General features: G+C 38.9%; 1 protein-coding gene across 2 annotated transcripts; it reads left to right on the forward strand.

Annotated features, from left to right (window-relative positions):
- The first annotated feature begins 830 nt into the window (after window positions 1–830).
- LOC131251087 (cell number regulator 5) lies at window positions 831–21,149 on the forward strand. 2 transcript variants are annotated; one of them, XM_058251594.1, is made up of 4 exons: window positions 831–852; window positions 15,065–15,245; window positions 18,089–18,315; window positions 20,830–21,149. In XM_058251594.1, the coding sequence occupies exons 2-4, from the start codon at window positions 15,074–15,076 to the stop codon at window positions 20,998–21,000; spliced, it is 570 nt and encodes a 189-aa protein (XP_058107577.1). In that variant the 5' UTR covers window positions 831–852; window positions 15,065–15,073; the 3' UTR covers window positions 21,001–21,149. The 2 variants fall into 2 exon arrangements, with proteins under 2 accessions (XP_058107577.1, XP_058107576.1); XM_058251593.1 differs by having other exon boundaries at window positions 836–852; window positions 15,062–15,245.
- The last annotated feature ends 1,144 nt before the right edge of the window (window positions 21,150–22,293 follow it).

Consider the following 22,293-nt stretch of genomic DNA (forward strand, 5'->3'; position numbering starts at 1 on the left):
CCACACAACAAATAGTAGCGGAGATAATGATTTTCACTGTTAAAAAATTCATAGAGCCTACCATAACGTTTACTTTTCATCCAATCTATTCACAAGGTCACAAAGACCTAAATGAAGAGGAAAAACAAATTTCATATTGAACCAAAACTTCCGTGACCCGAAAAAGGGTTTCAATGGTAGACGTTGAATCCACACTGCTTTTTGCAGTGTGGTCCACTTGATAGTTAGATGTGTCTTATTTTCCGTCTCAAGCCTTAAGACGAGCTCGCGAAATGATGGATGGTTTGGATATAACACAGACCTCAAGATCAGACCCACAAAACTTTCTGAAGTCAATACAGCAGCTAGTGGCAAGAGAGGATCCAGCTAGCTTGGTGGTGTTGGGTCGCCACCCAATCCGAGTCCGATTCCCTCGCCTTTTTCTTTGTTTCTGTTTTTTTTTTAATACCTCAGAAAGTATACACGCGTTTTCAACTATGACAATTCAGGATCATGCTCGGTTAATCTGGACCATTGACTAATGGATTCGTACCATTTTATGGGCTATCGTTGTAGTATCCCGGCAACCAGTATACATGAATTTCACAGAAACCCTTGTTATATTTCTGCAAGAAAATCTAAGGTTCAAGATCACTTATCGAGGAATAATTCGAGAGTTAGGAAATAAACGGTGGGAAACAACGTACCAATGGCCTGGATTACGAAAAAATGGGCCTCACATCTAAAAATTGAAAACTCGTGTGTACCGTGTAAACTGCGAGTCACGTACTGTATAATTACTTTCCTTTTACTCATTTCACTTCCGCATTTCTCCCTCTCTGCAGATTTCGCAAGCGAGGATAATCAATAACGGTAAGAAAATCGATTTTAATCTCTTCAGTTTTATTTTTATTTTTAAAAATTTGTAATTTATATTCCCAATCTTCGATCCGAATGCCGTGTATCATAGCATTTTCTTTCAGCAGATATTTCATTTATTTATTTTTTTTTCTGAAGAAATTATCCGGAATTAGGGTTTCAAGGTGCCGAAATCGAAAGGTGGAATTTTTATGAAAATTTGAAACTATTTTCTGAAAATTTTGGATTGAGAGAATTTCTATAATCGGGGATCAGAGCTGTGGAAATCGAACGGCGGAATTGCTGGATTTTTTAATGATTTTTGTTCGATTTTTTACATTTCTGAAATGAGGGATTTCTGAATCGAGAAAGCTTTGTGAAATTGTTGGAGATTTGGATTCCTAGTAATATCTCTGGAACGTACAATTTCTGATATTTTTGAGATCTTTCATTTTAAGAAAATCCCGTAAGTTACGGTTTTGAGGCACAGGTGAGATTTTTTTCGTTTTTTTTTTTTTTTGGTTTAAACTCGTGATATTAAGAAAATCTATGCGATTTGGGTAAAGATGCTGAACTCGGACAATGGCACTTTCTCTCTCTCTCTCTCTCTCTCTCTCAATTTCTGATGGTTTTGAATCTCCATGAATGTGTAAATTTTCAGGAATGTAAAATTTCTGATATTTTTGTGAGTTTTTTTTAGACCTTTCATTTTAAGTGGTCGTTTGGATGGTGGTAAATGGTTTAAGTTGGCTGTAAATGATTTAAAGTCTGTCTGTTTGGCTTTAAGTTGTAAATAATTTACTAGTAAATCATTTACAGCGTTTGGATAACCTGTAAATGGTTTATATCCTGTAATTGTGTATTCACACCTAAGATAGTTTAGAGAAGTAATTCATAGAAAAAAAAATTCAAAGGGTATATAAGAGTGGATTTTAAAGTGGAGCATTGGGTCAAGCCCATCTCGCTAAATCTTAAGGTTGATCCCCAATAAAACCAAGCAGTAGGTGAGCCATAGAAGTGGGCCCATGGATTCAAATGCTCTTTTATAAGGCCGGTAGCAAGATCTGCTGCCATTGGCACAAAGAGAGAGAGAGAGAGAGAGAGAGAGAGAGAGAGAGAGAGAGAGAGAGAGAGAGAGAGAGAGAGAGAGAGAGAGAGTCATTTACCACCATCCAAACGACCTGTAAATTAGGGTTTTAAGTTGCATGTGAGATTTTTTTCCGTTTCTTTTATTTGTGATATTAAGAAAATCTATATAATTTTGCTAAAGATGCTGAACTTGGACAATGGCATTTTCTTTTCTTTTTCCTTTTTTTTTTTTTTTTTTATGATGGTTTTGAATCTCCATGAATGTGCAAATTTTCAAGATTTTCGAAATTAAACTATGAAATTAAGAAAATCTATGCAATATGGGTAAAGATGCTGAATTTGGAAGGTGGCATTTTTTGAAATTTCTGATGGTTTTGACTCTCCATGAATACACAGATCTGTGAGGTTTCTGAAATTAGGACTGATATGTGCATACATGGAACATGGGGCCTTCTCATGACTTTACAGTTAGTTGTTGTTTAAGTCAAGACTCATCCATGTCTTAGGGCTTGTTTGGGAGTGTGGATTTGGAACCCCCTGGATTTGAAATCCTCTTATTGTGTTTGGCACCCTGGATTTAGAATCCCCTGTAATCCAAAAGTAGCTATGCATAGTATATTTATAGCGGTTTGAATTTAATTACTAAATCAACTTTAATATCTCTAATTAGTGTACGTAAGTAATGTTTGACACAATGGTTGTAATAAGCCCGTTGAAATATATACTTTGCCCGAAAATGATGAAATTCCAAGTCTCGGATGGGCCACAAACACAAGATCACATCCGAGTCACTAACCGACGATTTTTAACCGTTGATTTACATGGACAATGTTTGGACGACACAAATCATTGTATTAAACTAATTATAGTGATGCAATTGATAATATGATTGTTTTGGGATATCATCAATGGGCCATGTGCCCAATAGATTAATAGCCTAGTGACACATGCAACTCTTGGCAGGATTTTAGATGTAATCCAAACTTTCAAACCCCCTCTTTGAGAGGATTTGAAACCCCTAGCTACTTTATGGTGCCTAACATACTAGGGAATTTGAATTCCTCCCCCCCCCCCCCCCCCAACACACACACACAAAATCCACGGTGCAAATGACCCCTTAGTTATGTAGGTATGGGAGGGATGTCATGTAAAGAGTCATTCATGTCTAGGTAGTTTTGTAGGTATGGGTCACATGTCATGTAACTAGGTTGTTGTGTGGTTGTGGGTGGTTGAGTTATTTATTTATGATTGAGCAGTGAAGAAAAACAACCGAATCCCTTTTATCCCTTCTATGAAATTATTGGAGGCCGAATCTCCTTCGATTGAACCAACCTATGCTTTTTTTCTTTATTTTTTCCCAATTCCACCTAAAAGGAAGAAAGGTCATACTAAAGTGGTATTAGAGCCACCTTCGACAATGGCTGACCCTTGAGTTGATGAGCATAAGGCTGAGATTGGGCCTCTATGGGAATCATCAACCAAACAGGAGTTATTGCTAGTTGACATTCTACGGAAGTTGACGACCATAGATATCAAGTATTACCATCTTGCAACTTCTCTCCAAAAAGATAGGAGTAAGAGGTCTGAAGGGCGTTCCTATCAATGTTGTCAAAAGTGATCGCATAATCACATATTGGCATCCATATGGCATATGCGATGGTCGCATATGCCATATGGATGGTATGCGATCGATCGCATATCGCATAAAGCGATCGCATATGCGATGATACGATCACATAATAGCATATGCGATTGCATACTTTCCAATTTTCTTGATTTTTTTAAATTTCATTTTAATTTTTTTCAAAAAAAAAAAAAAAACTGCGCACTCACATAAGTGATTGCACAGGATCGCTTATGCCATTTAACAACATTGGTTCCTATGTTCAGATTTCACGAGCCAAAGTCGAAGGGGATTGTTCACAATCTCGTTCAACTAGGATCATTTAAACAATGTTGCTAAAATTGAATTTTCCTTACTATAGTGGGGAAGACCCATTTAGTTGGATTTACAGGGCATTGCATCCTTCCACATGGAAGGGGAAGCGCTCCAGTAGTTTCGATGGTTGGAGAAGGCCCAAGGCCCCATGTCTTGGGATGAATTTGTTAAGGCGTTGAATGCAAGGTTTAAACCCACCAAGTTCGAGGATTATGTCAGAGCTCTAGCCAAGCTGCAACAGACCAAATCATTTCGGGATTATCAAGCGCAGTTCGAAAGGTTGGCCGACCACACTTAAGGCTTGAGTGAGTCCTTCCTAGTGAGTTGCTTTGTTTGTGGGCTTAAGGATGAAGTCAAGCTGGACATTTGGATGTTCAATCCTAAGTCCCTTATAGTAGCGATTGGGTTGACCGGACTTCAAGAGGAAAAAGTTGATTGTAAAAAGGAAGTTGATGTGGCCTAAGGGGATCAAGGCCTCCACTACATCCAGTTCAAGGGCATCTAAGGGAACCATACCACCAATCAAACGGTTGACACCAGTCGAGATCAAAGAAAGAAGGGATTGAGGTCTCTTTTACAACTCTGGTGATAAATTCCATTTGGGTCATCGTTGTAAGACACAAAACTCTTCCTATGGAAGGCAACTGACAAGATGAGGAGAAAGAGATTAGTCAAGAGCTCAATGAAGATGAAGCGGTGACGGAAGAGCCTTAAGAACCCTCTCCGGTGATCACATTATACGCTATTGTGGGGGGCACTAGCACCCGAGATCATGAGGGTTGAAGGTCACATCAACAAGTAGTTGTTGACCATCTTGTTTGACTCGGGCAAGACACAACTTTATGGACCCAATCGTGATCAAAAGGGCATGTATCAAGGGGCGACATAGCAACCGATTCGAAGTGATGATGGCCAATGGTGAAAGGCTTACTAGTGAGGGAAAATACAAGTGACTCGACATCACCGTCCAAGGATTACCTATTCACATTGATGTCTACCTCCTACCCTTGGGTGGGTGTGACGTTGTCCTAAGAGCTCATTGCCTACGCATATTAGATCCTATTCTTTGGGATTTTTCAAATATGCTTATGCAATTTTCCATAGAAGGAAGGGAGCACGAGCTCAAGGGATACTTGCAAGTGGGACAAAGGTGGTCGTGTGTAAAAGCATTGTGAAGTTGATTTAGAAGCAGGGTGAGGGGGCAATGTTGCACATCAACAATTTGACCGGCCAACCAGAATCGCCTACCTCAAACAATCAACTGAAGTCTGTGCTTGATAACTTAAAGGATGTGTTCGTGGAACCATTTTGGTTGTTGCCACCACGCCCATAGGACCATTGGATTCCCTTACCTAAGGGAAGCCAACATGTTAGTGTGAGACTGTATCGGTACCTACACTACCACAAAAATGAAATTGAGAAGATAGTTCATGAAATGCTTGATTCGAGGATCATCTGACCGAGCTCCAACCCTTACTCATCCCCTATCCAGGCAATTGCTGTCTCTGTGTGGATTACTATGCTCTCAACAAGGAAAACATCAAAGATAAGTTTTTGATTTCTGTTATTGATGAGCTATATGGGGCTAAATACTTTACTAAGTTGGACCTTCGGTTATGATACCATTAGATCCGAGTTCATTTCCAAAACTGCCCTTCAAACCCATGAGGGGCATTATGAGTTCTTTGTTATGCCCTTCAGGCTTACAAATGCCCCATCTACATTTCAAAGTCTAATGAACGAGTCTTTAGGCCATATCTCCACAAGTTTATTTGGTTTTTTTTTTCCCTAATTATATATTAATATACAACCGAACTTGGGAGATCATTTAGCCTATCTTCAGACTAATTTAGAGATCCTATGTAATCACCAACCTTATGCCAAGATAACGAAATGCAGGTTTGAGAAGGAGGAAGTCAAATATTTGGGCTGCATAATATCACAAAAGGGAATAGTTGTTGACCCTGATAAAGTTGCTTGCCCCACTACTCCAAAGGCCCTGTGAGGCTTTTTGGGCCTCACCGAATACTATAGAAAGTTCATAAAAGACTATGGCAAGATTGCATCACGGCTCACCTCTCTTCTTAAAAAGAATTCTTTTGAATGGATGGAGGCGGTTGAACGAGCCTTTCATTTGCTTAAGCAAGCCATGACATAGGTACTTGTTTTGGCTACTCGACTTCACCAAAACCTTCGTCTTGGAGTGTCACGCATCGGGAAATGGAATTGGAGTGGTACTAATGTAGGCTTTGCAACTCTTGGCATTCATTAGCTAATCATTAAAAGGGAAAAGTCTATATCTCTCCACTTATGGGAAGGAGCTCCTTGCTATAATTGTCGCAGTCCAAAAATGGCGTCTTTCTCTATTGGGGAGGTGATTCAAAGTTAAAACTGATCAAAGAAGTCTAAAATATCTCTTAGAGCAGCATATAGCCATTCCTGCATATTAACAAAGCTCCTTGGATATGATTATGAGATAGACTACAAGAGCAGACGTGACAATAAAGCAGTTGATGGCTGAAGTAAGGGAGCCTCTTAGCCATATCACTGCCCATTCCTACATGGCTTGATGAGGTTTAGGTCAAATACAACACCAACCTCTAGTTACAATTGTTGTCTCAATGTTGATAGGAAGGCCTGTTGGACAACACATGACATGCTATGCTATGCTATGAATTATGTTTGATGGGATCCTCTATTATAAGGGGCGCCTAGTGCTCACAGCCTCGTCACCCTTACAAGACAAAGTTCTTTAGAACTTCACGAGAGTCCAGTTGTTGGGCACTCGGGGTTTCACAAGACCCTTCATTGGGTAACCACGTCATTCTATTGGCCAAGGTTATGATGGTATGTTCGCCAGTATATAAGAGAGTGTGACGTGTGTCAACTCCACAAAAATGAGAATGTGGCACCTCTGGGGTTGTTACAACCACTTCTCATCCTTGAACGTGTTTGGACATACATTTCTCTTGATATTATAGATGGGTTACCCCTCTAATACGGTAAGAGTGATATTGGTGGTGGTGAACCGTTTATCTAAGTTTGCGCACTTCATAACAATGTTGCACCCCTACAGCTTCGTTGGTGGCCCATCTCTTTGTTGAGAACATCTTTCAACTTCATGGTATGCCATGCACCGTTATCAATGATAGGGATGCCATCTTCACCAGCCTTTTTTGGCAAGCATTGTTTCGCTTACAAGGTACAAGGAACCAAGTTGAATATAAGCTCAGCTTGCCATCCTCAACTTGACGGCCAAATCGAAGTGGTTAATTGATGTTTGGAAAATTACCTATGTTCTCGAGCGAATGAGTAAAAGAATGGGTAAAGTGGCTACCATAGGCAGAGTGGTGGTACATCACCTCTTGTCATTGAGTTACCAAGATAACCCCGTATGAAGTTGTATATGGTGCATCCCCACCCCATCTTCCCAGTTATGTGTTGGGGATGACTCAAGTCAAGCAGTAGAGGCCGAGCTACGCAGTTGGGACTGCATTCTGTACCTCAAGGAGAACTTATGGGTGGCACAAGAGAGAATGAATGGATAGTAGACTCACACCGCACTAAGCGGGAGTTCGAAGCTGATGATTAGGTGTACTGTATTTATGGCTCCAACCATTCCATCAAACGTCTATAGTATTCAAGAGATCCATGAAGCTATCTCCTCGTTATTTTGGCCCATTGAAGGTTCTTCAATGTATCAGACAGGTTGCCTACAAATTGGAACTGCCAATGGGATCCAAAGTCCACCCCATCCTCCATGTCTCGCATCTAAAGAAGAAGTTGGGAACTCACGTGTATGTGCAAGACTCCCTCCCCGATCCGAAGATGGAGTTATTCAGCCAAGGCCACAAACCATTCTCGGCCATAGGATGGTGAAGTGAGGCAATCGCGCTATTACAGAAGTACTCATTCAATGGGAGGGTACGCAGCCAGAAGACGCCGCATGGGAGTGGTATCATACACTCTTGGAGCGATTTCTTGATGTAAACCTTTAGGACAAGGTCACTCCGAGCTGGGAAGATTGATACGTGCATAAATCGGTCATGGGGCCCTCCTAAGTGGATCATGGGGCCTTCTCATGACTTTACAGTTTACAGTTAGTTTTTGTTTAAGTCGAGAGTTATCCATGTCTGGGTAGTTTTGTAGTTATGGGACACATGTCATGTAAAGAGTCATCATCCATGTCTAGGTAGTTTTGTAAGTATGGGACACATGTCATGTGACTAAGTTGTTGTGTGGTTATGGGTGGTTGAGTTATGTAGTTCTTTATTTGTGATTGAATGATAAAGAAAAACCATTGAATCCTTTTTATCCCTTCTATGAAATTATTGGAGGTTGGTTCTCAAATTGAACCAACCTGTGTTTTCTTCTTTATTTTTTCACAATTCCACCTAAAAGGAAGAAAGGCCATACCAAGGACTCTGAACAAAATCTATATATATGTTTTTTAAAGGCGCTGGACTTGAAAGATGGAAATGTATGCAATTTCTGGAATTATGGCTTTTAAGAAAATATGATGAATTACGGTTTTTGAAGGTATCAGACTTGTATGATGGAACATTCTACAATTTCTGAAACATCTGAAATGAGAGATTTTTAGAGGGGCTGTCTGCGCTGTGCTTTTGCCATCGTCAATTAATATCAGTAACTCACCCATCGTACACACGGTCTACATGTTTGCTGATCCAGACCGTCCATAACATAGGCCCACTTTTATGAGGTGGTTAACCCAAAAATCACACTGATTGGACAATCCTAACCTTTCAATTGGTTGCCATCAAATGAATGGTTAAAAAGAAACTGATAAGCTGTTCACATTCAGCCAGCATGTCACCTTTTAATGATCATTATCTTCTTTTAATTCCTTATAAATTCTGTAGGGCCGTTCAGTGCTTATCAAGATTTTTCCAAACAGCCATCAACATAATCCATTTCATCCAGTCAAAGGAAAAAAAGAACTTCAGAGGTGCCCATGATGTATTGAAGTAGAAATTTCCGCACTTGAACAGCTTGCAAGAACACCTTGCCATATCTATTGCCTAGTTTTTAAAGACATGCGCCTCACACCTCAGGGCTGAAGAAAAATGTGTCTAGGCTATTCCCGAGGCTTGCTCAACTACCTGAGGCCTAGCCTCAGCCTCAAGGTGTATGCGTTGTGTATTTGGGCAAAAATATCCTCTCTTTAAAAAAATAAATATATATTTATCTATTTGTTGTTTCTTTGATATTTTGAACACTTTTACTCGTAGTTCCATCCATGTATGGGTGACAATGGTCGGCTTGCCGCTAGGGCTATCAATGGGTACCTAGATCCGTGGATGCCCAAAATAGTTGACCCATTTTAATCAGATCTAGATCCAGTTTTGGGCCCAATTAATAACTGGATCAATGGCTTGGATCCAATTCAAAATTGGGTCAGGTTGGGTACCTGACCTTGGTACTGGAATATTGGCTTTTCCTGGTTTTGGGCCCAATTAAGAATAGTTAAGTTTCTGGTTGTTAGTTGGGCTGTATATGTTAAGTCCATTCCTGATGCTAGCCGTTTTGTTTAGGCTAGTTTGCTTGAGTTGTATTCTTTTCTCGCTTTTGCGAGTCTCTTAATAAAGTTCCGTTCTCTCTTAAAAACCAAGATTAATTATATTTATTATTTAAAAACCATGCAAAAGGCATGGCCTTGATATGTATCTGAATTTGGACATGGACCTATTTAAGAACCATACAAAAGGCATGATCCTGTGGCATGTGATCTTCTGAAGAAGTTGCACAACAGCAGGAAAATAGTACAGCACCACAAGTGGTGCTGTACCTCTTGGTGATCAGCTGTCTCTACTAATTCATAACTCAGTGCTTTCGAATTATTTTTATTTAACCAGTTTATTTATTTATTTATTACATTTGCTTATTACTAGTAGTTTACAATTCCATCATAACATAAATCAATCAATTATGTTTTATGGTAATAGACTAACACATCCCCACATACCCACATGCCCACATGCACTATACACCATTGCCTATGATTTGTTTTGTCAAGTGCATTTAATTCTTTTCAAAGTTCTCTATTTTTTACCATTTTTCTTATTTTAGATATCTTACGGATTTGTTTTTTGAAGCTTACACTTTCGCATACCTTGAGGCCTATGCCTTGCTTCATAGGATAATTTGCCCCAATGGTGTCGTCCTTTTTCAGTCGTCATCATCATTATCTATGCCTTATCCAGTTAATTGGGGTCGCTACATGAATCTTGTTCCACCATCCACTCTATCAAGGGCCATACCATCAACTAGACCATAGGTCATCAAGTCTTTTCTCACTACCTCCATCCATGTCCTTTTGTGCCTACCCCTTGCCCTGTTAGAACCATCAACTTTTACCAACTTATTCCTTCGAATTGGCATGGTTCTTGGTTTCCATTGCACATGATCAAACCATCCACTTCTACTTTCCCTCATCTTATTACTTATAGGTGTGTTATTGCGTTCCCTTGAATGAATTTATTTCTAATTCTATCCTTGTCTTGTCACTCATCCATCTCAACATCCTCATTTCAGCTACACAACCTATGAACCTATTGTTCCTTAACAACCCAACATTTTATGCCTTGAAGCATGGCTGTTCTTATAGCTATCCTATGAAATTTCCTTTCCAATTTGAGTGGTACCCGACCATTACATAAAACTCTAGAGGTACATCTCCATTTCTTCCGCCCATCTTGAATTCTATGGTCAACATCCTTCTCAGTCTCTCCACTCTCATGAGTTATCAATCCAAGGTATTGAAAGTGGTCATTTTGGGAAACTTCTTAGTCAGCAACCTTAACTAATTCCTTGTTTTCACTCCTGTTGTTACTAAAATTGCACTCCGTATACTCCATTTTAGTCCGATCAATTTCAAATCCTTTAGATTTTAATGCACCTCTCCATAAATCTAGCTTTGTGTTTACAACGTTCCTTGTCTTGTCAATTAAAACTATATTATTTGCAAACAACGTATGCTATGGGGTCTTACACTCTTGTTGAACAACTCCTTTCACTTAAGATATCCTAATCTTATAAAAGTATCTACAGTCTCCAACGACATTTGACTTTACAGTTCTTTATGTCCATATGCTCTTAGAATGGCTATCATTTAGCATGTTCTGAAAATCAAGGTATTTCATAACAGTAATGTTGGCCATATGGCCACCATCACACCATCATTACCATTCTGATACGGGCCATACTCTCCCCCCCCCTCTCTCTCTCTCTCTTAAAAATATAATTATGGGCAAATTTTTGTGTTATGGTCTTATGACACGTAATAGTTACCAACATTACTGTTGAAATAAGTTCTCCATCTTTTATTGATCTCATTGTCCTTTACCAGTACCCTCTGATTATCGCCTATAATGCATTTAACATAATGTTACCTAAAATGCAAAACCTCCCGTGTTTTATGTTCTAGATCGAGTGTTTTGGATTATGGGTCATTTGTGATCCGGATCACTGTTTTTAATGATCCAAATTAGAGCCTTTTGTTCTTATTATTGATTAAATTAATGCAAATTTATATTTACAATTAGAGATTTATATCGTTATTTATTTAGTTATATTATAACACTAACCATGCGGGGTCTATAAAAATAACATTCATCATTTCATGTATAAGTTGCATTATGAGTTCATATATACAAGTATATTGCACACAGTGTATGTATTGGATTAATGTGCATGATCCTATCCGTAGCGTACTGTGTATTGGAGGAAGTAGCGCACCACGTACTCATTCATGTTCCACGTACCAAAGCTACCCACAATCCAGGTAACCTTGTTCTGGCATAATCTAGGTCCCTACCCTTCCTCTCTTTCATTTTTGCCCATTTGAAGACATCTTTTTCACCTTCTTTTGTTCCCAATCTATTGTAAAGATCGTCATAAGTCTTAGGGGCCATTTGGCACCTTGTATTTGGAGGTATTTGAGGGAATTTGAGTGTATTATGAATATAATCAGTTGTTTAGCACCGTGTATTTGGAGGTAAAAATGGAATCGAATGGTATTCCGAATACACACTTTGTGTGTTTTGAAATCTCTGGTTTTTGCTAAGATTTGGGTGTCTTCCATCTATAAATGCAGTAAAGTCGCAGGTGTGAAGTGGGGTCCCTAGGCTACTAATCCATTGTACACGTGGCACGCTGATGATACCCCCAAAACAATCCAATAGTTGGCTGCAACACTAAAATCACATTAATAGAATGATCTGAACTGTCCAAATGTTGGCTATCTAAATGGACAGTTAAAAAACGTTGATGAGTTTCATTTGTGATCCTTACATTTGTGGCCCACCAAAGGCTCATAATTTCTTGATTTTTTGGCCAAAGTATATATTTTAATGGGCTTGTTACAATTATTTTGTCAAATATCACATATGTATACTAATTTTGGATATTGAAGCTGATTAAGTTTCAAATTAGGACCTGTGAATATACTAAAGAATCCTAGTGCATTTCAAATACAAACTCCCAAGCAGGAGGTTTGGATTCCAGTGTATTCCAATAACAAGTTGCCAAGCGCAATTCATGATTCGGAATCACCTTGATTCCAGTGTATTTGAGCGATGGAATACAATGCATTCCAAATACAAGCTTCCAAACAAGCCCTTTAAGTTTAGCCTCACTAGTTTCTTAGCAATCTTTGGGGCATTTTTAGATTGTTTAAAAATTTTAAAACACAAACATTTCTTATGAAGAGCTTTTTGTACATCGTATTTCTTTCACTAGGTTTCTTTATATGATTGGCTTTTCTAAATTATTTTTGCCACTTTCCAATGCACTCAGCCATCTCATTCCCTCGACATTTGACTTTATTTCTTCTATAAATTATTTTTGAATAACATTATTTTCTCTCATTTTAAATTCCACCACCTAGTTTTCGAACACCTATTGATTTCATTCCCTTTCTTTGATCTCTTAATGTAGACATCCATAACCGATTAACCTCTGTTGCTTAGTTAGACTCTCACATGGTATAACCTTGCAATCCTTACATATTGATCGTTATGTTTTTTAAGTAGAAATAAATCTATTTGGCTTGTATATGATCCACTTTTGAAAGTTATCAAGTCTTCATATCTCCTTTTGAAGTATGTTTTTGCTAGAGCTAGATTGTATGCCATAGTGAAATCAAGGATATAATGCCCCATTTCATCTCTTCTCCCGAAACTATTTCCTCCATGTATGCTCTCATATCCTCTATTTTCTTTTACTGCATGAACATTTAATTCTCCTCTTATAAATATCTTCTCTCGGTTCGCAATTCCTTACATTAGTCCATCCCTACCATGGTATTCTGTACCGACTGCTACCTTTACCATTACAATATGGGTCATAACGACCATTACGGTCGTTACGGGTCCCATAATGGCCATTACTCTCTCTCTCTCTCTCTCTCTCTCTCTCTAAAAAAATAATAAATTAAAAATTAAAAATTAAAAAGAAACCTGCATCAGTCTCGTAATGGATCGTTATGGCCATTATAGGTCATTTTTTTCCATACTTTAATGCATAATGGTTGGCACCATTACCATTACATAATGGCCGATATGGCCTTGTAACGGCCATTATGGCATACTTTGATCCATACCTTCCTAGAATTGTCTCTTCTTTCAATCCTCTAACCCTCTCCTCTCCTGACCCAATTTTATCAACAAAATCCAATCCCTTGCTCTCTTAACATCTACAACTTTATCCTTTAAATCTTTATTTACTGCTATACCTACGCCATTTCTATTATTATCCTTTCCTACATAGCAAAGTTTATGTTCATTAATATGTCTAGTTTTGGCCTTTTTCCACTTGGTCTTCTAAATGCAAGCTATGTTAACTTTCTTTCATTTCATGGTATCTGCTAACTCCATACTCTCACCTGCCAATGTTTCTTTATTCCAAGATGAATCATCTTCCCTTCGACTAGCTTCTTTATTCATGCACATCCAGAATGGCACGGGAACCTTTCCTACTTCTCACAGCAACCAGGTGTTGTTGCAGCACATCACTTCCAGGTGACACCCTAGCCAATCCTCTCCCATTGCTCACTACACCGGGGCCCGATGCAGGGAACACCCTGGCATTGTTTGGAATGTGGTATTGTTGGGATTCATCATGAAAACTATGGCACAAGTTTGATGCCGGCTGCCAACCCGATGCAACCCTCATCTTGTATCCGGGCTGGGGGCCAGTAATGAGAGAACAAAACTTCCACAGATGCAATGTAATAGAATTACATAGGTTATACAATCAAGCAGTATCTAGTAGTCTATTACACAGGTTGATTACAATCAACTAGTTGCTTTAAATCTGTAATCAGTTGTACATATAAAATTGTGTCGCATATACGTACTGATATCATATAAGGGAAATGGTACTATGAGGTTGAGCTGTGTGGGCTCCACCATGATGTGTGTTGAACATCTACCCCATCAGTCAGATGCACCATTCCATGGTGGGCTACGGGCTTAAAAATCAAGTCAATCCATGATTGGGTGGGCCACACCACGTACAACAGTTGAGAGGGGTTACCCTCCCATTAAAACATTCATAATCATTTATTGGGCCCACTGAGATGTGGTTCACAAATCCAGCCCATCCATTGTGTGTGTGTCCCAGTTGGATGAGGGGTCAGACTAAGTTTCAGCCGCATCCAAAACTCAGGTGGGCCCCACCAAGTGTTTTTGTACGTTTTAGGCATGTCTTCACATGGTTTTAATGGCATGGCCCACCTGAGTTCCGTATACGGCTGATTTTTGGGATATCCCATAACGTAAAGGGGACCCATCAAATGCACGGTGTTGACGTTCAATACACATCATGGTGGGGCCCACACAGCTTGACCTCATGGGAAGTTTCCATGAGGTCGACCTTATAGTACCATTTCCCATCATATGATACTCTTAAACCTTTGTATCAAGAGCATTTTCCCACCCAGCAGTTCAATGTGCACTTTATTTTTTCCTGTAAAGCAGAATTGATGAGTTCCTGATATTCCTTAGTGGAGCTATGGATTTTTTCTTACCATTATTTTTCCATTTCTTGACTGGAACAAGGTTCTGATGATGCTTCCTTTTTTCTTTTTTCTATTTCTTGATGGAATTTATCATGTCAACTGTGAATATGTTTTGAGAATATGTAAATGAATAGTGAACATTGTTTGTCTTCCAGAAAAAAAAAAAAATGAAAGGCCAAGGCAGTTACGTTCCGCCACCATATATTCCCTTGGATCAGTCAGATATTGAAGCCGACATCATTCCAGAGAACAATGACTCCCCCGGTCACCGTCAAATCAGCCAAGATCCGACCCAGTGGTCTTCTGGAATCTGTGCATGCTGTGATGATATGCAGAGCTGTATGCTACTTTCTGCCTTGTGACCCTTGATTTATCAGAAGGAAAACATGAAAGGTGCAAGTTGACTGTAGAGAAGGATCCGATGGATTTGTTTTTATTTTCCCGTTCCATTTTCATGATGGTACAGTGAAAGATATTAGAAAGCTTATGACCCAATTTGGGCTCAGATTATTTGTTGCTGAGTCATGTTGCGTAAAGTGTTGGTTTTTCCAGAAAAAAATTTGAGAAGATCAATGAAAGATTTGGCATGCCTTCACTGAATCTTTTGAGACGCTTCCACATCGATTTGCTGGGGGTTCAGACCATAGTTCCAAAAGTCGGTGGCTTGACCCAATAGTTGGTCTCGTCAACTCAACTCGACAACATTTCGAGCTGAGTCTCTTGGAAACCCGTTGACGCACTTGACTCAGTCAAGACTTGACAATACTTGGTGAGTCAACTTGTAGACTCGCCATTACTTGACCCAACTTGTCATGACTCAACCGAGTCACTCAGCTCGGGTTAAATGCTTTCTTAGTAAAATGCAAATATGAAAATGCAAGAACTTGAACCCATGACCAGTTACAGAGGACACAAACCTACTAACAGCCCACCAAGTGCTACAATTGTGTTTAATAGTTATTTATTTGATATATCCAACAAGTTTAATATTGACCACCAAAAAATATAATTTATATTTTAATTATAATATATCAAGACAAGTCTAGCAAAGAGTCATACAAGCCTTCGAGTTGGCCCGACCTGGTTGGATATTGAGTCGAGTTTTCGGGTTTTTTGAACTATGGTTCAGACTTTGGCTATCATTGTAGTACAATTTATCGGATCCAATCTATAGAAACATGGATGACATAAAGAGAAACGCCTTCATATCTGCAGGCATGCATGCTTACATATGAAAGTTCTGATTAAAAAATGCATTTAATCATTAATGTTAACCCAATAGGTGATGTTCATTCCACATAGTCAAATGGTTGTTCAGATCAAACCAAAAAGTGGATAATCTAAGAACTGAATGCCTGCATCAGTCATGCAACCATGCATACATACATAAGTGTTGTCATATGCAATTACATAAGCAATTATGCGATCGCATAATTGCATACCATGGCTTAGATCGCTTATGCCATGGTCGCATATGCCATGGCATAATGGCCAACAGTCAAGTTTCTTGTAGATTGTAATAAGTTGTAAGTTGTAAGTTGTATTGTATGTGTCAACTCATCAAGATTCAAGTTATCAATACAATTTCTATATTTGTAGTTTTCAATAAATAATTCTTTCTTAGTGTAACTTGTTGATTATTTAAATTTGTTTTGTTATATATAATATAATATAACTCAACATATAGATGACCTAATAGTCAAACTACAATGAAATAGGTAAATAAACCCAATCCAATCACTTGTATTAATTATACATAGTTTTTCTTATTTTTTGGGATTTTTTTTTTCTATTTTTTTACCTTTTTTTTTTTTAAAAAAAGGGCATCAGCCTGAGCGATCGCTTATGCGATTATACGATGGCATAACCGATCAGCCCAGGCTGATGGCTTATGCGATTTGCCTCATTCTTACGCATGCAACGTTGTTTGGTGTTGATCCAATCTTTGTTTGTCATTTAGAGTAGTCTAACAATTGCTTTGGGCAAATTGGAAGGCGTATGAATGGGCCCTCCATACATAAGCTGAATGTGATACAGAGCTCTGATCTATAATTTGAGTAATTGAACTATTCCGTAATTTTAATATTATCTATATTCGCGCCAAATGGAACCGCAAGCTGTCACGGACAAGTTAATGTAATTCATCAGCAGAACAAAGCAATATGATTCTATCACCTGCAGGGGCTGCAAAGCTAACAGACTGGGTATTTACATAAGCTCACCCTGCTTATGCCAATTGCAACCATGGATTCAGACCTGGGCTGATGCTAACCATGGGATGATTATGGTCAACTCCTGAAGCACCATGGGATAATTATGGTCAACTCCTTCCTTTTTAAAGGTTTCAGAACAAAGGAATTGTATATAAAAGAACAAAGGATTTTAGCGGCTTGTGTTCCATGGACATTGTTTAGGAAGAATTTCCATTTGAACATTTTCTACTGTACGGATTACATTCTCCGACCTCTATTTGAAGAGCACCTTCTTCCTTTTTGCTTTCTCTTTCTTCCAATGTTTCCATACATTTTATAATTCCTTATTGACATCAACGTAGCTCAAGCTTTTGTAACAAAATGAAAGAATCCTGTAAGGTTAAAGTTTCTTAAACTTGTCTTAACATACATGTATGTGAAGTCTATCTTTAATGTGGAAGGAGGATACCCTGAAAAAACACTGGAAGGAGGATATGCAGTTATCCAAATTTGGTTTCTTATCAAATATTTTAGGAGCTATTGTGCTGTCGTATTCTTCTTTATTTCTATTTATTTAGTTGTATTCTGTTTAAAAGGTTATTTATCTGTATATTATTTGATATCTTTAGCATGTAATTTCTAGCTTTTCAAGGTTATGATTGAAATTTGAATGTGCTCTTACATAAAGTCTCAGCAATGGACTGGTCCGAGGCCTGAATTTTGAATTGATTGGGCTGGGCCTTTGGAAAAGGTCTGGCCCTGTTCAATTTTTTGGTTTTGCTGGGTCCTAGGCCAACCCAATGCCAGCCTCACTTACATATGCCATTTTGCAAGTATAACTGAGATATACATGTTAACATCTGGTGTGTCCATTTTCCAATTTTTAGGCAACCGCTTGTGGAATGGTAGATGAAGTACTGACTGCTGAGCATACTTTTTTTCATACAACAAGCAACAATTTTCTAAGCTTGATTGGTTATTTTTCTCCAGGCTGTGTAGGTCTTTTGTGCCCTTGCTTCTTGTTTGGAAGGAATGCAGAATTCTTAGGCTCCGGAACTTTGGTGGGATCATGCGCGACCCATTTTATTTTGTGGGGTCTTGTCAATGGTCTCTGCTGTCTGTTGACCGATGGTATTCTTTTGGGATTACCTGGATCTCTCATAGCATGTTATGCTTGTGGTTATCGCAGAACGCTTCGGGCAAAGTATAATCTGCAGGTATGCCACTGCTTAATATGTTGTTGTTGCAACACCATCACTCCAACTGCTGGATACACCCATCTGTTTTTTGTGTCGTACAATGGTAGAAACCTTGCACTCTGTAACATTGGCAATTTAAGTGCCATCTTTCTGTGTTGGTTTTCATTTTGTATAGCTTGTCATAGGATGCTTTTCTATTTCCTTTATTTCACTTTCTTTTGTAATTCCTTCTCCTTTTCTTTTTAACCTTTCATTCTCAATAGAAGGGAGGTTTTCCAAGTAAGGGCGTGCTCCAGCTGCGGTGTTACCAGACGGATGTTTGGCCCACGTGATGCATGAATGTAATCCAACCTGTCTATCAGATGCATCGGCGCATGTTACCTCCAGATCCCAAAAATCAGGCTGATCCCTTTGAATAAGGTGCCCCCCCGCGGGTTTGCACAGAGGGCCCACCATGCTATTTATATGGAACCTAGGCTGTTCTGACCCTTCATCTGGCCTGGAGAAGGGTCAGGCTACAACTCAGGCTTTTTTGCAATTCAGGTTGGCCCCTGTGCAAATCAAGGGTGGGCATCCTCTCTCATATTTCCCTATGTTGTGGCCACCTGCATGTGGTCTTGGGCTGAGTTTTAGCACTTGTAAGCACTATGAGGTGACACATCTAATGAACTGGTTGGATGGCCTGCATACATCACCTAGGCCCCACTTCTGCTGGTACCAGCATAAGCTTACTGTGGTACTGATGCCATTGGAGTATGCCTCTTTCAAGTAATTGATAATGACTTTTTTGAATACAATGCACGTACATCAGCCTTAGCTTCTTTTTTTTTTTTTTCCTCCATTTATGCACTCCATATTAAACTACCTTTGGGACAGCAAACTTACATAAAGGATGAAAAGGAAATTGAACAAGCTGCTCTTGTTAGAAATTCTCCTTTTTTGGGCTTTTAGGAAAAAAAAAAAACTTGCTACAGTATGGAATGACATTTTATTAATGCTATTTCTTAGAACAGTTCAAAATTCATGTTACCCCTTGAGCAGACTCGTCGTTTGATGATTCTCAATGATACCAGTCTTATTATCATTGTCTTTCCTGTAGGAGTCATCTAACCAACATGACATAGTATGCATGTGTGGTCAGGGAGAAAGCAACATGCATGAATGAGAGTATACATATGTTTTGTGTATATGCTCTACTCAGACGCTGTATGTGGTCTGATGTCATGGACGAAACCTATTCCATCAAATCTTGCAAATTCTATTTATCCCTCGTTAACCATGTCTTTGGAATTTGGTTGCATAAGCACAACCCCCTCTTAATTGTGAGAGAAAACACTTCTTTACCGGTGCTGAAATATTCAATGCAAAAGCTCAAGCTTGGAATAGCATTTGCAGTTTCATGCATAGTTTAAAAACCCAAAAACTCGACTTGATGACTGGGTAAGTTGACTCGGAGACTCGTTCCAACTGAAGACTCGATAAATATAAATTAAGATTTTTAGAAATAGTAAAAAGAATATTTTAAATAATTGCATGCTATACAAAAACATACTACTAAAACGAAGAATATTTTAAATAATTGCAGGTTCGATTCCTACTTTAGTCTTCTTAAAATTTACCAAAAACTCTTCACAGGGTGACTGATTCAGCTTGGGTCACTGCAATTCGTGTCGACTTGACAAGCTTCTCCAAGTCAGTGCTAGAACCGAGTTTCCTAGAGATTTGGCTCAAAATCTCGCCAAGGCGAGTTGAATACTCTTCACAGGGCAACTGGCTGAGCCCAAGTCGCCACGAATTGCATCGAGTCAATTAAACAAATCTCTCTGAGTCATTGCTGAGTCGTTGCTAGAACCAAGTTCCCTAAAGATTCAGCTCACCGATTGAATAATTTAAAACTACTGTTTCATGATGATGAGTGGGTCATCCAAATAGGGTATGACTCTTTTGTTTTTATTCTTTAAAATGTCCCACCAATGCAAATTCACAGTTGCCAGTTCTAAAATCTGAAATGAATGTCTCACCCCAATGCTAAAATCATTACTGGTGAAAACACCCTTTGTATTTGTGCTGCATGCATCCAAATACAATTTTTTGGCAAGAACTTTCAAATTCATCATAGGAAAGGTTGGTTGGCCAACCTTTGTATCTTCATTAAATTTATGGGGAATGGTATGGTCAGACATTGATGGGGTCCATGGTTCGTTGATCTGGAATATTGATCTGATGGTCATGGTCCCATCGTGGATTGGGGGACGTCCCAACGATCTCCCAGATAGGAAGATCCTAACCCTTAGACCTTCAGCCTTTTTGTCTCTGTTGAATGTAAATCATTGAATTTTTTTCCCCAACATAGCATCTGATTGAAAGATCTGGATCTTCTGATATGTGAGTCTTTTGGGCTACTCCCCCAACCGCATTGCAGCCCATCCGATCAACATTCTGGATCAACGAACAATGATTCTACCTCTTACAAGTTGCTGTGAATTTTCTCCCTCCTGATCTCGTCTTCCCATTGTTTCATGTTGTGTGCAGGAAGCACCGTGTGGGGACCTGGCGACTCACCTCTTCTGCCACTTGTGTGCCATCTGTCAGGAATATCGTGAGATCCGCGACAGGGCAGCCAATTCCAATCCATCTGATCATAGGCCCGCTGTTGTGACGGCCCCACAAGTTCAGACAATGGAACCAGCACCCCAGAACTAATGTAGGATCATATTGCTGTAGGTTAACATCCACCATTGATGATTCGGTTCTAAGAATCCTTGTCTTTTTTTTAATCTTTCATCCCATCTCATTTTATGTGTATTACTTCTAATCGCTTATTGATTCATGGTCTTTTTTAGGTTGCTATCTATTCAAATCTCTCTTCAGGCCTTTTGTTGTAATAGTTTAGATGGCTTTATGAGACCCCATCAGCACGGCAGCAAGTGCTGTTGCTGAATTGCATTGACCAGATGATTGTGTCCGAGACTGGTCGGTGGCTTACAGTTGTCGGTGAAAATGAAAAATGGGCAAATGGGTTTGGATTTTGGAGCTGTTTGTGATTTTGGGCTGTGGTCCATTCACCATGGGGACCCACTGAATGAACCATCTGGATCTTATGGGCCATGCCAACAGCTTTGATGGCCAGCTGATTCGGTAATTTCTTCAACTGGCATGTTCTAGGCACAAACAGTTGCATTGATGAGGTATGATATGCTGCTCGTTTTGAGATTATCCACAGGTTTTAGATCGTGTAAGTGGGTCTCATGGTTCAGTGATCCAAAACCGTTGCTGTGTGGTCTTAGAGGGGAGAATCCTAGGGCTGAAAGTCAGGCGGGTTCAACCTCACTGACCCGTGACCGACCTGACATTGGGTTGGGCTCGGCAGGGGTGGCTCAACATTTTTGAGGGCCTTAGGCAAGTCATAAAAATGAGGCTTTTTAGTTAAAAAAATAAAAAAATTTAATAAATTCAAAATTAAATAATAAATTTGCTTCTTAACTTTTTAGATGCAAAATTACTAATTAAACTTTTGTATTCGAGTTTACCCAATAAATCAATTTCGATAGATAAAATTGCTAAACCGTTTAATTTATCTTGAGACATAATTGTTCGTAAATAATTTTTTATAATCTTTAGTTTTGAAAAACTTCTTTCTCAGATGCAACTGTAACAGGTATGGTAAGTAGTATTGTATATGCAATAAAATAATTTGGAAAATAATAGTTCTTTTATTAGATTATGTATTTCAATTGGAGTATTAATTTCTGTTTTTGCAACTTCTTTTAAAACTTTTAATTTCGAAAATAAATCCAAACCATCAATATCAGAATGCATGTCATGCTTGAGAAAATTTTCAAGATCGAGACATTTTTTTTTTTTCTAAAGCGCAATCATCAAAAGATCTTAATCTTTCAAGACCAAACAAAAAGCCGAATATGTCATCATACTTTGAAAATAGTTCAAATCTATCCTGCATGGAAGATATTGTTTGATCTACAATATAATAAAAAT

Source organism: Magnolia sinica, chromosome 7, assembly GCF_029962835.1.
Source record: "Magnolia sinica isolate HGM2019 chromosome 7, MsV1, whole genome shotgun sequence".
NCBI classification, from domain to species: domain Eukaryota; kingdom Viridiplantae; phylum Streptophyta; class Magnoliopsida; order Magnoliales; family Magnoliaceae; genus Magnolia; species Magnolia sinica.